Source organism: Labeo rohita, chromosome 21 (genome assembly GCF_022985175.1).
Source record: "Labeo rohita strain BAU-BD-2019 chromosome 21, IGBB_LRoh.1.0, whole genome shotgun sequence".
Lineage (NCBI taxonomy): Eukaryota > Metazoa > Chordata > Actinopteri > Cypriniformes > Cyprinidae > Labeo > Labeo rohita.
This window is the reverse complement of record NC_066889.1, coordinates 6,326,335-6,341,936: the sequence shown is the minus strand read 5'-3', so window position 1 is coordinate 6,341,936 and position 15,602 is coordinate 6,326,335. Positions and strand designations below refer to the sequence as shown.

Sequence of the window (15,602 nt, the reverse complement as noted above, 5' to 3'; positions counted from 1 at the left end):
GTAATGCAATTCAATAAGTGGTGTTTTATTGTTTCATTTTATTTACATTTTATATCCTACTTTTAACAAGAACCCAGGGGACAGAACTTAAAATCTAAAAACATAAGAAACTTAATATTTTCAGAGAATTAATAAGGAACGTTGTATTCTATAAATACATACAGATAAGCAAGGATATTGCACACTTCTTTGTTTTTATGTATGGCTTGATCACGACTGCGTATAGTCCTAATTAATGTAGCCTCGAAACCTTATAACTAACTAACTATGTTATATATGACCCCACTCCTGTGTTGCCCCCCGTCGTCTTTCTCGCAGATGGTGTGTAAGTTTGCCCCTCCGTGTTGTTGCAATAACCTCACGGTACCAGATTTCTCACCCTCACGCTGGGACGTACTGTTTATACAACTGGAGAAGTCTTCACACCAAAATGTCCATAGCAGTCTCTATCCCAATCATTTGGCAAACAGCACCAAACCCCCTCTTAAAACAACCTCAGATCATTTGGCATCGGCACCGTCGTCCAGCCCCGCCCCTGCAGCTCCAGCTCCATATAAACCGAGAGAGCGACTCTCCTTCATTCATTCACTTCCCTGCGGAGGACAACGACTCATCCAACACGTCAATCACTCGGAGATCTTGCAAAAAAGGACTATTTGGGACTATCGCACCGCAAAATAGAAATGAATTCTGTGTGCGTTGCCGCTCCTCTTTCCAATACAATGAACACTGTAATCCAGCAGTCTAGCAGGTGAGCGCTCTATTCTATTCTGTTCTATTCTATATTAGAGGTTGCCCGTTAGATGCACATCTAAAATATTACTGTCATTCGATCCTCAGCCCAGCTTCCCTGTGGAGACCGTGGCTTGCGACCAGAAAGGATGCACAGACTGAATGCCGGAGAACCAAGTTGGCTTGTGTAAGTTTTCCACCCCTCCTTTTATATTTCAATAGAATTTCCATGTTTAGGAATGTTATTAAGCACAGAAAACACATGGTACCATAATGAGTGCTATTTAGTTGGTTGTAGGTAATTCAGCTGCACAGAAAATGTCAAATTGTTGTATGGCAGAGAGTTTTTTTTTTAGAGCAGCAGGTAGCTTTAAGGTGACAGACAGGCATGTGGTGAGCATTAGGCAGCAGATTGTGTGACTGTGGAGGTGTTTCATTGACACCAAGCCATTCAGTGACGCAAAGGCAAACTGAGAGCAGCTCTAGCACTGAGACACTTAGCCATATGGCACCACTGTCTGAGTGTGAACACTGAGTCTGTGCCCAGAGACGAGGTGTAGGAGAAAACAGCTCCCAGAGAGCAAGCGATCGCTTGCCAAGATTTAAGCAGACACCTCTAGGTTTGGGAAAGGGAGTTGGAGGCAGTTTCCCACAAACACTTTAGCCTGACACCCTCCATGTCACAGCTTTTGCATCCTGCCCAGGGTGTTATACACCCACGAAGCTGGCAGTGATATCACCTCATAAACACTGGACAGGAAGCATTGTTTGAGTTGTGTTTCGTGCATGTGGTCTTACACTTCTTTTCTCACTCTTTCCAGCCTTACTCCAGGCCAGAAGTGCCCAGTAACACTACAACAGATGGCAAAATGCAGTCTTTCCAGCACCCTGTCAGGTCAGTGAGCATTTAATTTTGTTTTATAACAAGGCCCTAAAACCTAATCCATTCCAAAGGAGGCTTATTTTATCGTGTTAAAAAAAGCATTCGCTTGCTCTGCGTATTTACCGATTTATTTCTTCACGCTTTAGGCTGTACTGGCCCAGATCGAAATCCTACGACTACCTCTTTAGCGATGGCGAGGCCCTGCTCAGAAATTTCCCAGTGCAGGCCACCATAAACTTCTATGATGAGTCAGACAGCGAGGACGAGGAGGACAGTGATCAAGATGATGACAGCGATGCTGAGGAATGTCTTAAACTTAACAGTCACTTCACCAGTTACAACTGAATGTTCAACCTCACCCGTGACTTTACACTGGGGAAAAGTTCATAAATTTAACATCAACACTGGATAATGCCACATCGCACTCTATTAGAGAAGTCGTGCCATCAATAATTCAGTGCATGGACGTGGTGTTTCTCGTGAGCATCTAGAGCACAACCAGAGTGATTTTACTGATTGTTTTTAATGCAGGAAACGCAGATTACGCGAATGCAGATTCAGATCTAAAACAGATCTAGATCTAATTCCTGTTAAAAACAGCGAAAATACAATCCCACATTGGGAAATGTTTCAGAGCAATCTCAGGGTTCCTACCTTCTTTTGTATATAAAATTTTATTTGTATTCTATTACCTATCGCTAACTTATGATTTATGTACATTTTATGTGTATATATATGTATTTATGGCATATTTTTCTACTTTTGTACTTTTGATTTAAAATAAAAGATATATTTAAATAAGTGCAAATCTGTGTTTCTGATAAGTCTCTTTTTTGAACTCGTTTGAGTCCTTTGATGTTCTCTGACCCTATCTGTTGACTAGAAGGGGCTCTGCTGTTTGTCCGGGTTTCAAACAAAAGAGGTTTGATAAAGGGACACTGTTTGCTATGACAATGCCTCCCTAAGAATGTAAGATTTTCAAGATTGGACTCTTCCCGTTGAAGTCACATTTCGGCAGAGACCTGGCTTGATGGCTTTGCTATTTCTATGAATAGATATAGGGGAAAAGCCTGTTTCTTATTGGAGGACAGTGGCTATAGCGTAGTTATATGGGCCAGAAAACACTTAACAGATACGTTTGTTCACTGCATAAGTTAACATCAGTTTCCCATTGTAGGGAATTCTGACAAATCATTTACAAAAACCTACTAAAAGATGCCTCTAAAATAATTATAACAAAAACCCTTGAAAAAAAGAATTACATGACAGTACTTTTTTTCAGGATTCTTTGATGAATAGAAAGATCCAAAGATCAGCATTTATCTGAAATAAAAAGCTTTTGTAACATTATACACTATAGCATTCAAAAACTTGGTGTTACTATATTTATTTATTTATTGGTTCGTAAACAAAATTATATTTTTATTTAGCAAGGATGGTCTAATTGATCAAAAGTGATGATAAAGACATTTATAATGTTACAAAACATTTCTATTTTAGATAAATGTTATTTTTCTGAACTTTCTATTCAACTAAGAAACTTAAAAAAAACAAATCGAATGTTTTCAACATAATATAATAAATGTTTTTTAAACAGCAAATCAGAATATTAAAATGATTTCTGAAGGATCATGGGACTGGAGTAATGATGTTAAAAATTCAGCTTTGAAATCACAGGAATAAACTACATTTTAAAATATATTCAAATAGAAAACAGTTATTTTAAAAAATACTACATATACTTCAGAATTTTACTGTTTTCGCTGTACTTTGGATCAAATAAATGCAGGCTTGGAGAGCAGAAGAGACTGACAAGCATACTTTACATGCAGTGTATTTGTATTTACAGAACAAACAAAGTTGCAATTCAGAATATCAAATAAGACTATAGTACTTAGTACTAAAATACTTTATATGTGCTTTAGCATTTTTAAACATAAAAATAAGTGTACTTCTTTAAAGCATGATAAAAGATTATTACAACATAAATAGTAATTAAATAATTTAGTAATGAAAATAATTTAAAGTAAAACTTTCAAAGTGCACTTTCTAAAACTGTGTTAAGAAATACACTCATCAAAGTGTGTCTCTTTAGGTACACATCTGTTTTTTTAAATATACATTTTCAATTTCATGTACATATAATAAAATAATGTGCAATAAAATTGAGAAGCATATTATACAGTACAGTCTTACAGCATAACAGTAGTTACATCAGGGGTTTTCAAAAGAGGGTCTGTGACCTCTAGGGGGCCTATGGCGGTACTGCAGGGTGTCTATGGGTTATTGTTTGACCTCAAAGTAATTTTGTGATTACATAAATTAAACATTTATTATATACAAAATGAATGAATAAATAAAATACTAAGTTCACTTTAGCTAAATATGCTAAAGTTTAGCTAAATCTTATGTACAAATATATGACTTATCAATTATTATTTTAATAACTTGTCAGCATCATAAAGTATGTAAACTCATTAATACCATACTACAGTATTATATTATAGTTAGTAGGCCATGGTTACAATGCAATGCTTAATTTCTATAATACGCAGCAGGGAATCCCTGCTTTATATTTCTGTTCTCCATGGTCCCTGGACTAAAAGAACTACCTTTTAGACTATTCCTCCATTACAGTAGTGCATTAATTAAAAAAATGCCAGAGAAATTAGCTTTAGTACGCAATTTGCTATGTCTAATATATCTAACATATTTTATTTACTGAATGTTGGTGTAGACTAATATTAAGACATTTAGGCTGATACAGCAATTTGGTTGTTACATTTAAATGTAAGTTTAAAGCTCGTTTTGCAACCTCCTTACTGATATTACAAAAATCACCACGCTAAGAGCAGTTCAGCATTGTGGGTAATGCTGTCTTTTAGTTCAAGGCGTGGCATCGAGAAAGACCCCTGACTCCATGCTGAATCTATCATCCTCTTTCTCTAATTAAGATGTCACTTGGTGGCACTCCGCGTCTATAACGACAGGAATAAAACATTAATGTCTGGGCACGAACATTCAAAGGTTTCGGAAAAGCGTTATACGTGAGCACAAACAGACTACACTACCCAGTTTATTTTTCCCCATTCCCCAAGAAGTATGACTTTGCGTGTACGAAATCAACAATAGAATTTCATTGGACGATCAGGGGGAATCCGTGGCTCCAATTGGTCCAGCCGCATGTCAATCAAACGGCATCCGTGACTCATGTGGGTGCTCCCTAGCTGGAAACAGGGATGGAATGGACTAGCAATTGCAACAGCCTGGAAGGTAGGCTTTATTATTATTTTGCATCTAACTTTGAGTTACAAACGTACACGTTATTTTGTTTCGCTTCATGGCAACTAAAAAAATCGCTTCGGTTATAAATGTACATCTTTAATCACACTGAGAGCCCCTCTAAGGAGTACTGTCAGCTGCTATAGTCAAATTGAATATGTGTCTTATTAATATTTCATTCGCTTTTAAGAAAGCTGTTTGCTTTTAAGAATGGCCTTAGGAAGTGTAATTACATTGAATTGTTTTGTCAATATTTTCTAAAAACACTTTCACTTATAAATAGAAGAAAATCTATTTTGAATCTAGCATTTCAAGTATGCTTTGTATGTCTTATTTTTTACTCGTGTTATTATTTTTTTATTATTATTATTATTCGATGCGGTTTCAAGAGATTATTAAACGTAAACTTGCATTGGGCTGATATTTTTCATGCCATAGTAACTCGCGAATTAAATTAATTCGTTAAGGAGTGAGCCCAAGCTCGAGTGATATAAATTTAGCTCGCACATCTCTCTATCTACCCGCTCCGTTACTATGGGAACCTCCTCCTCCGCCCCTCCTCCCTCCTCCGTCAGCATGTCTTAGACGGGCAAGAGATTATATAGATTTATATAGTAAAGATATCAGATTCCAGAAAGCAAGTTTCCTTTTATGTCATATTTTAGAATATTGTAAGCCAGTGGCCTGGAGTTCATATTTGATTCCCACAGTTAATTTGTTGTTTTGAGCATCATTTGATCAAAACAAGTGGCCACAATTGTGATGAATAACAACAAGTGTGCACACAAGAAAACTTTTTTTTAACCCTTTAAATTCATTATTTATTCTCCCCAGGTCAAAATACTTCAGACTGAGGTTTTTTGTGGTAGTATGGCAGCAGGTAAGTACCAGATTTCAACATCTTAAACGCTTAGGTTAGCATAGGGTCCATTCATTTTTCTGTCTGATCCTAAAATAGTGTAGCAGTCTTGACCCATCTTGTTAAATGACATAAAACCTTGATGTGATAGATGATGTGTCAAAGCTCTTTGGGTTCCTTGAGCCCTTCTTGAGATGAGCTGCACTCATTTCAGCATTGAAATAGCCTGTACTGATATTGGTGCCTGATAATTTAGGAAATAGATTTAGTAGTCTGCATGTAATGAAAATTTGCCCTAACTACTTTCAGGTCTTTTTTTAGTAAATATACTTCATTTCTAAAAAATGTTTTTACTTTAATGAGATGCAGAATGACAAGTGGATGGAAAAGATTTTTCTATCAGTAATTGCATTTGTGACCCTGGACCACAAAACCAGTCATAAGGGTCAGTTCTTTTTAGATTGAGATTTATACAACACATGAAAGCTGAATAAATAAGCTTTCCATTAATGTATGCTTTGTTAGTATAGGACAATATTTGGCCAATATACAACTATTTGAAAATCTGAAATCTGAGGGTCCAAAAAAATCAAAATATTGAGAAAATCACCTTTAAAGTTATCCAAATAAAGTTTATTGTAGGAAATTTACAAAATATCTCTATGGCGCATGATCTTTACTTAATAACCTCATGATTTTTGGCCTAAAAGAAAAATCTATAATTTTTACCCATACAATGTATTTTTGCCTTTAAATATACCTGTGCTACTTAAGACTGGGTTTGTGGTCCAGGGTCACATTTTGAGTGTCTGACAGGCCTGATCAGCAAAGACATGCACTGTCTTCCGATCTCTCAGCGTTCCTAGATGGCAAGGTTGCAAACTCTCTCCTCAAACGTTTTCCACGGGCTAATGGCTTCCTGGAGGAGTTCCGGCCAGGCAACATTGAGAGGGAGTGTGCTGAGGAAAGCTGCAGCTTTGAGGAGGCCAATGAAGTGTTTGAAAATAAGGAGCGAACGGTAAATCCTGTCTTCATCAGCAAAAGATGTAAACAAATTCTATTCCCTAGTCTGTTGTGCCATTATTTTGATTTTAGGTGATTTTAAACATACAGATTGTTCTTTGTAGAGAGGTTGTTGAAATGCCAGCAAGTCAGTTTTAACAATTGGCTGGTACAGTGCAGTATTAGGGTGAATAAGATGTGTTAACAAGCTCTTGCCAGGTTTGGATGCTTTTATGTAAGAAATCTGCTGTCGTAGAATTTGAGCCAGTTGCAAAGTTCTTAGGAACCGAAGCAATTACTTCACATGCTTTACCTACAGGCAAACATGACATACAGATCTATAATTCATAAGTAGGTGTTTCTATGAGGTGTTGCTTTTGGCACTTTTGGCCCTGTGGGCTTTTAGAAAATACACTCACTTAAAACTATTTTTTGCCATTTTTTTAGTTTCATTTCCATTACATTGTAATTTACATATTGTGTGTAATGGCATTCTGTGATGGAAGTTTAAAAAAGGAATGAAATGGCCTAATGACTAATTTAGCTAGCATTTTATGCATTCTAAATGTACACAATTTAAAAATATTTTTAACTTTTTTGTAATTTTACAAAATGACAGCTTTATTGGAAATTATATGATGGAAATTATGATATAAAAATATTCTGATATAAAAAAAAAAACTGTTAAATATTATTCTCTAAATTCTGTAAAATGTGCTATCTTTGTTTTATTCATACATCGCATTTCATATTTCTTCACAACAGTTTAATCATGCCTTAAAAACCTTCCAAAATAAAAATTTTCTGATAATTTACTTACCCCCATGTCATCAAATATGTTTGTGTCTTTCTGTCTTTAGTCACACAGAAATTAAGGTTTTTGAGGAAAACTTTCCAGGACATTTCTCCATATAGTGGACTTCAATGGTAGCCATCGGGTTGATGGTCCAAATTGCAGTGTCAGTGCAGCTTCAAACGGCTCTACACGATCCTCGCTGAGAAATAAGAGTCTTATCTAGCGAAACGATTAGTTATTTTCTTAAAACAGTAAAACTGTTAACCACAAATGCTTGTCTTGCACCAGCTCAGCTTCATGCATTACGTGGTCACATTGGAAAGATCACAGGTGATGTAGGTGGAAGTACCGACCCAGTGTTTACAAAGCAAATGTGCAAAGAAAGTTGGAGGAGAAAATGAGATTAAGTTTTTCACCGTACCCTACCTTTTTGAAACAAAGTACACAGATGAAGAATTAACAGCGCTTGACCTTTCCAGCGTGATTACATAATGCATAAAGAGTGCATGTGCTTTGCAGAGCTAGTGCATGACAGGCATTTGTGGTTAAAAAGTATATACATTTTTATTTTTTTAGAAAATGACTGATCATTTCACTACATAAGGCCCTTATTCCTCAACTGGGATCGTGTAGAGCCCTTTAAAGCTGCATTGAAACTGCAGTTTGGCGACTTCAGCCAATTGGCCATCATTGAAATTCATTAAATGGAGTAAACTCCTGGAATGTTTTCCTCAAAAACCTTAATTTCTTTGCGACTGAAGACAGAAAGACATAAACATCTCAGATGACATGGGGGTAAGTAAACCTTCAGGAAATTTTTATTCTGGAAGTGAACTTATCCTTTAAAGAGAGACCTGTTGTTATTTTTCAAGGTTGTTAATTGATGGTATAAATTTTTGTTGAAGCCATCAGCCAGCATTATTTAACTTATTTTATAAATAATCAGATTTAACAGCAGAATGTTAAAAAATAAATAAATAAATTGGTGGAAAAGATGCCAGAACTGTGGAATGGTGTTCTGGTGATGTGTGAATGTTAGTGTTAAGTATAAAACAGAGAAGGCCACAGGCAATTTAACAGTTTCATGTGTGAAAGTGACTTTAAAGAGATAGTACATTCAAAAAGGAAAATTACCCCGTGATTTACTCGCCTTCAAGCCATCCCTGGTCTATATGATTTTTTTTTCTTTCAGACAAATAAAATCAGAGTTATAATAAATGCCCTGGCTCTGTTAAACTTTATAATGGCAGTGAAGTGCTGTTAAGATTTTGAAGCTCAATAAAAGTGCATCCATTCATCATAAAAAGTACTCCATACGACTCTGGTGGGTTAATAAAGGCCTGAAGTGAATTGTTGCGTTTGTGTAAGAAAAATATCCACATTTTAAAATATTATAAACAGTAGTCTTTAGCTTCTGCTAACTGTTGTGGCGGGATGAGCAAATGACAGACACAGTGGGTGTGACGTCAAGCCTCGGAGAGGCTTTTATTAAACATAAAATAACCAAAAGTGTCCACAAAGGGGGAAAATAAAGTGTCCAAAATAAACCGGGGATCTGGTGTCCTCGTCGTGCTGGGGGTTCTGTGAAGGAGGGGCAGTGTTCAAGAAGGAAGGCTCCAGTTAAGAGGCGGAGTCCGGCGGCCGCACGCGCTCCCCTCTGAGGTCCGCGGCACGAGGGGCGGTGGCTTTATCTAGTGGCTTCATCCACCTTGGCCCACGGCACTTCCTGGAGATTAAATGGCCCGGCATCCTGGCCCGCAGCCATCTCACGGGTGCGGTTCACATCCAGACCGTGGGTCTGGCAGCTCGTCACTTCGGCGGCGCTTGTTCCTTCAATGCTCCCTTCCTGGACCCACGAGGACACCAGCGTGCATGCACAGGGAAGAGACCGGTCTCCCAAGGCGGCGGTGATGAGGCTTCATTTACGTCAGGTGCACCTCATCACACGCCGCCAGACCTGGCTGTTTCAGCGCCCCTCTTCTCTCGCACACCCACTCCCGTTGGGAGCCTGGTGAAGGTGGCGATTACCGGACGGGATGATGATGAAAATTAGGGGGGAGGCAGCCGACTCGTCACACTGTCATACACATGTTCACGAGAGAGTGGCGTTCCAGCAGATGATGTAGGACATAGGTATTTCGCAAGCTCTGGTGAGAAGTAACAGACACGGAAGCGTGAAGGAGAGAGCAAAACAAAATACCAGTCACAAATTAGAAGTACAAAATGAGGATTTGTAAAGAAAAATGTTAGAGGATTTCGATATAAGCAAAAAGGAGATTGGTTTTCCTTTGCTGTAAACAAAACGCACTAGACTAGAATATTCTCACCGGAGCTTACGCTACACCTACATCCTACATCATCTGCTGGAATGCCACTCTCTTGTACAACAGTTAGTGGAAGCTAGAGAAGGCCTTTATTAAAGGAGAAGTTCACTGCCAGAGCAAAAATTTACAGATAATTTTACTCACCCCCTTGTCATCCAAGATGTTCATGTCTTTCTTTCTTCAGTTGTAAAGATATTTCAGGATTTTCAAAACATTTCAGGATTTTTCTCCATATAGTGGACTTCTATGGTGCCTGCGAATTTGAACTTCCAAAATGCAGTTTAAATGCAGCTTCAAAGGGCTCTAAATGGTCCCAGCCAAGAAAGAAAGGTCTTATCTAGCGAAACGATTGGTTATTTTCTTAAAAAATTGACAATTTACATACTTTTTAACCTCAAATGCTCGTCTTGTCTAGCTCTGTGTGAACTCTGTGCATTCCAGTTCAATACAGTTAGGGTATGTCAAAAAAACTCTCATTTTCTCATCCAAGAACGCCCTTTACAAAAAAAGTTAAAACAGCAATGTAGGATGATTTTGAAGTTGGAGGAGAAAATGAAATGGGAGTTTTTCTACATACCCTAACTGTCATGAACTAGAATGCACAGAGTTCACACAGAGCTAGACAAAACAAGCATTTGAGGTTAAAAAGTATATAAATTGTCAATTTTTTTTTTTTTTTTTAGAAAATAACTGATCGTTTCTTTAGATAAGACCCTTCTTCCTCGGCTGGGATTGTTTGAAGCTGCGTTTAACTGCATTTTGGAAGTTCAAACTCGCTGGCACCATAGAAGTCCACTATATGGAGAATATTGTTTAAATTTCTTTACAACTGAAGAAACAAAAGACATGAACATCTGGATGAAAAGGGGGTGAGTAAATTATCTGTAAATTCTTGTTCTGGAAGTGAACTTCTCCTTTAACTCCCTGGAGCAATGTAGAGTACTTTTTATGATGGATGGATGGATGCACTTTTTTGGGCTTCAAAATCTCAACACCCATTCACTGCCATTATAAAGCTTGGAAGAGCCAGGACATTTTTTAATATAACTCCGATTGTATTCGTCTGAAAGAAGAAAGTCATGTACACCTAGGTTGGCTTGAGGGTGAGTAAATCATGGGGTAATTATCATTTTTTTGGCTGAACTATCCTTTAACAATTAATTTCTTAATTTATAGATGGAGTTCTGGAAAAACCGCAGCATCTACACAGTGAACAGCAATGCTGATTCCCGCTCTGAGCGCCCGGACACTGTATACATGGTGGTGCCCCTACTGGGCGTGGCTCTTCTCATCATCATTGCGCTCTTCCTCATCTGGCGCTGCCAACTTCAGAAGGCTACCCGTCGGCGTCCGGCCTACACCCAGAACCGCTATCTGGCTAACCGGAATGCCCGCAGCCTCCCACGCATCCTCGTGCACCGCGACCCTCCATCGCATTCAGAGAACTCTCATGCCAATGACAGGCCCAGCGTGGTGGTCAGCAGTGGCGAAAGAGCCGGGGCTTCTGTCACGCCGCAAGACGCCCATCATCACACAAGCCACTCTCAGAACAATCGCTCCCTGTATGTACAAGATTCATCTTTGTCCGTGGCTTCCCACCTGTCTGGGGCAACCCCACCGCCATCCTACGAGGAAGTTACCGGCCACTTAGAAAGCAGCAGCGATGAGACAACAGCCCCCTACAGTGATCCTCCACCAAAATATGAGGAGATAGTGCTAGAAAAGTGAGAGTTTACCACATAAAGCGGTAACCAAACGTTAGGGATGCACTGGTTCCCGAGCACTTATCCTAATGTGGCTCTCACTCCGAATGGAGTGTGCAGGCTGTGTATGTGACGGTCTCCTTGTGTCGTTGATCGGTTCGTGGACTGCACTGGTAAACGTGGTTGTTTTTCAAGTCGCAAAGGGTCCTCCTGGCTTCACACACCATTTCTGTGTACCTCTTCACTCCTCCTTCGACCTCTCACACCACAACCCACGCCCTCAGCGGCTGCCCTTCAGAAAGAAAACTTAAGCAAGCGAAGAAGAGATACATCCCTTGCCGAGAGTTGCCAAGCTGTGTGCTGCATGGTAATCGCTTCGGGCATCAAGCTTCAAAGCCTGCTAGAAATCGAAAGGAGCGTTCATGCGGGAAAACAAGATGATGTGCCAAATCTAATTGGTGTATCATAGTAGAAATGTTCAGACACACAGAATATTTATAGTGTGCGTGCTTTCTTGTGTTTATGAAGGTGTGGTTCATAGATTCCCTCACACTATGTATACTAATTCCTGTGAAATCTTATACCAGCAGTATCTCAGATCCATGCCAACGTCCTTAGAATTAGTAATACACTCCTGCGTTTAAATTGTAACACTGACGTGAACAAAACAAACGCAAGATACAACATCCAAATCACATATTTGTAAGATGGCGATTACACCGTCTTGTGGAAAATGCACTCACAGGTATACACACAATTCGATTGTTTACAGACACATAAACAGAAATTTACATGGAATGTAATGCGTTTGTTTCGTGTGGAGCTTGGCCTTAGAAACATGCCAGAATAGTCAATCAAATCGTCAGATCAGCTGCTTGTGATTTTACAGATATTGAGAGATTTTACCTCAGAAATGCTGTGCTCACACAATCACTCTCCTAAGACACAAATGCACAAAAACAGACACACACACAAAAAAAAGCTGTGTTTGGGGCCCAATCATTGGATAATACAACATTCCAGGCCCTAATTTTTCTCGTTTTGTTGTTCTCCCCGTCGTTCTCAGACTGTTTACAATGTGTTTTATTACACTTTTTTTATTACAGCGTAAAAACTGTGTGAATTTGTACAAAGCTTTCTGTGGCTTTTGACATCACCAGGTGCTATACTGTACTATAATGCTGCTTGTTCTCACCTTGTTTCCCTCCTCATCTCTCTGTGTATACGGCTTGTGCTCTAACTAGTCAACCAAACTGCCCATCTATTACATGTGGCTGAATCATGTTTTCCAGCTCAGGTTTAAGCCAACGAACTGCTGCCATTGTAGTAAACGTGTAAATAATCTCTCACACTGCCAACCTTTGAGTGACTGGGATGTTTGAGTTGTGCGGTCACATTTAGCAATGTTTGGCGAATTTTTGTGGGCAAAATGCAGTTATTTGGGTTTCTGTGTGAGCTGTGCTTCTTCTACAGTATTGACAACAGACAGTAGACCTAGTTTGGCCCAAAATATTTCGCAAATGTGACTGCACTTTAGCATTGTGATGGGAATATCGCTGTATTAATCCAATATACAGTTGAAGTCAAAAGTTTACATACACCTTGCAGAATCTGCAAAATGTTATTTTACCAAAAAAAGAGGGATCATACAAAATGCATGCTATTTTTTTTATTTAGTACTGACCTATTTCACATAAAAGACATTTACATATAGTCCACAAAAGAAAATAATAGTTGAATTTATAAAAATGACCCTGTTCAAAAGTTTACATACACTTAATTCTTAATACTGTGTTGTTACCTGAATGATCTACAGCTGTGTTTTTTTGTTGTTGTTGTAGTTTAGTGATAGTTGTTCATGAGTCCCTTGTTCATCCTGAACAGTCAAACTGTCCACTGTTCTTTAGAAAGATCCTTTAGGTCCCACAAATTCTTTGGTTTTTCAGCATTTTCTGTATTTAAACATTTCCAACAATGATCCATCTTTTTGAGATCCATCTTTACACTAAGGACGACTAAGGGACTCATATGCAACTATTAAAAAAGGTTCAAGCGCTCACCGGTGCTCCAGAAGGAAACCGGGGGGTGATTTTTTTTTTTTTTTTTTGAATATCAGGATATTTAGGCAAAATAAGAAAAAATTCTGTTCAAAAGTTTACAACCCTGACTCTTAATGCATAATTTTTCCTTCTGAAACATCAGTGAGTGTTTGAACCTTCTGTAATAGTTGCATGTGAGCCCCTCATTGTGAAAAGATGTATCTCAAAACCATGGAAAGGGTTCAAATGCCCAAAATTGCTTAAAAACCAAATAATTTGTGGGACCTAAAGGATTTTTCTGAAGAGCAGCGGGCAGTTTAACTGTACAGGACAAACAAGGGACTCATAAACAACTATAACTACAGCTGTGGATCATTCAGGTAACAACACAGTATTAAGAATCAAGCCCATGTAAACTTTTGAACGGGGTAATTTTTTATAAATTCAACTACTATTTTCTCTTGTGGACTATATGTAAACATCTTTTATGTGAAATATCTTCTTCAGGTCAGTACAAAATAAAAAATAACATGCATTTTGAATGATCCCCTATTATTTTGGTAAAATAATTAATATTTTACAGCGTCCTCAAGGTGTATGTAAACTTTTGACTTCAACTGTAAATGTAAAAGTGACATTGCAAGGGGTCAGTAGGTTGTTGGACGAAGCACTAAAACTAATGAAGCCTTAATATAATTGTGCTGAAATCACTGTATTATAAAATGCTAATTGCAAAAAGGGTTAGAACTTTAACATGACCAAACGCTTTTATCCAAACAGGACGGATTGAATATACATACAAGCACAGTATTTGAAAGATGCACTGGAGAGGTTTGACCTTGCTTCTGCTCATTGAAAATGGAGGAATTGCAAACTGCTTACTTGGCTTGGGGCTCGGCTCAGGTCTCTTGGGCCTCTTACTCCAGCCGCAACAATCAATCCCACAATGCCCTGACAGACTGTCTTTTACGCTGATGGAGCACCCAGCTCGGTAGGCAGCATTGATAACTGCTGGCACAGACTGCAGATCAGTTTCAGGCTTGGTTGCTGTTGAAAGACTGATAAGAGAATAGCATAGACAACTCACTATAGAAAATGATAAACGTTAAGAGATGGGCTAAACTGCTGGTAGCTTCAGTGAGTTGTAAGTTATGACTGAACATTACAATGCCGCATAAAGCAACAGGTTTCTACTGAAACGTTATGTCAGAGGTAGCAAGAACTGAAGATAATTTCAAGTGTGGTTTATCTTTGTGTTTATTTTAGACTAAGAGAGAACTGTATGCGTGTCGGAGAATATGTGTGTGTATATGTGTTCATATCTATGCCTGTTGCCAGCACTCATGTTCCTGTCTAGCGTTTGTGCTAGTAAGAATGTGCCACAGAAGCCACAGGCTTTGGTTTATATGCTAAATATATGTGTTATATCCTAAACCAAAACATATTACACCATTGTTGTTCTTCAAGCCAAATTGCATGAATTTTTCATCATTCATGATATGTAATTTTTTTTTTTTAATCATTTATATACATTTTTCACTGTGGCTCTAATTATCTTAGATATGTTTGTGCTGGTTACAATTTTGCATTTAAATTTAAACACATTTTATATACATAAGCACTATTGGTATTGTAATTCATAATTATGACAAAATTGTACATGTCTTGTATCAAATTTTCTTCATTTTAGGCATCATGGCAATTTCTGTACCAAATGGATATAATATACTCAAATATCCATTTAGTGTGAATATACACTGCATATAATCGCACACAAATGTCAGTTGCATAAATAGTAAACTGATGCATGAATCCAGTTTTTATTTTTAGTATTATTTTTATTTTGCCTTAGAAGTATTTCTTCATATTTAAGCTTTAATATATTTAGGAAAAAAAGAAATATAGCTCTGTGAGCTCAGTTTTATTCATGTTGAGCGTTTTGTGTTTTGACACACAGGCTTGTAAAAGCATTAACTATCAAC

At 38.1% G+C, this 15,602-nt stretch overlaps 2 protein-coding genes across 2 annotated transcripts; both read left to right on the top strand.

The window, feature by feature from the left end:
• Positions 1-240: 240 nt before the first annotated feature.
• On the top strand, positions 241-2,391 carry ripply1 (ripply transcriptional repressor 1). Its single transcript, XM_051093456.1, has 4 exons — positions 241-751; positions 841-919; positions 1,554-1,627; positions 1,762-2,391. Exons 1-4 carry the CDS (start codon positions 684-686, stop codon positions 1,958-1,960), a joined length of 420 nt encoding a protein of 139 aa, XP_050949413.1. The 5' UTR covers positions 241-683; the 3' UTR covers positions 1,961-2,391.
• A 2,382-nt stretch (positions 2,392-4,773) lies between these two features.
• Positions 4,774-12,056, top strand: LOC127152125 (transmembrane gamma-carboxyglutamic acid protein 3). Its single transcript, XM_051092588.1, has 4 exons — positions 4,774-4,888; positions 5,732-5,777; positions 6,614-6,774; positions 11,055-12,056. Exons 1-4 carry the CDS (start codon positions 4,826-4,828, stop codon positions 11,604-11,606), a joined length of 822 nt encoding a protein of 273 aa, XP_050948545.1. The 5' UTR covers positions 4,774-4,825; the 3' UTR covers positions 11,607-12,056.
• The last annotated feature ends 3,546 nt before the right edge of the window (positions 12,057-15,602 follow it).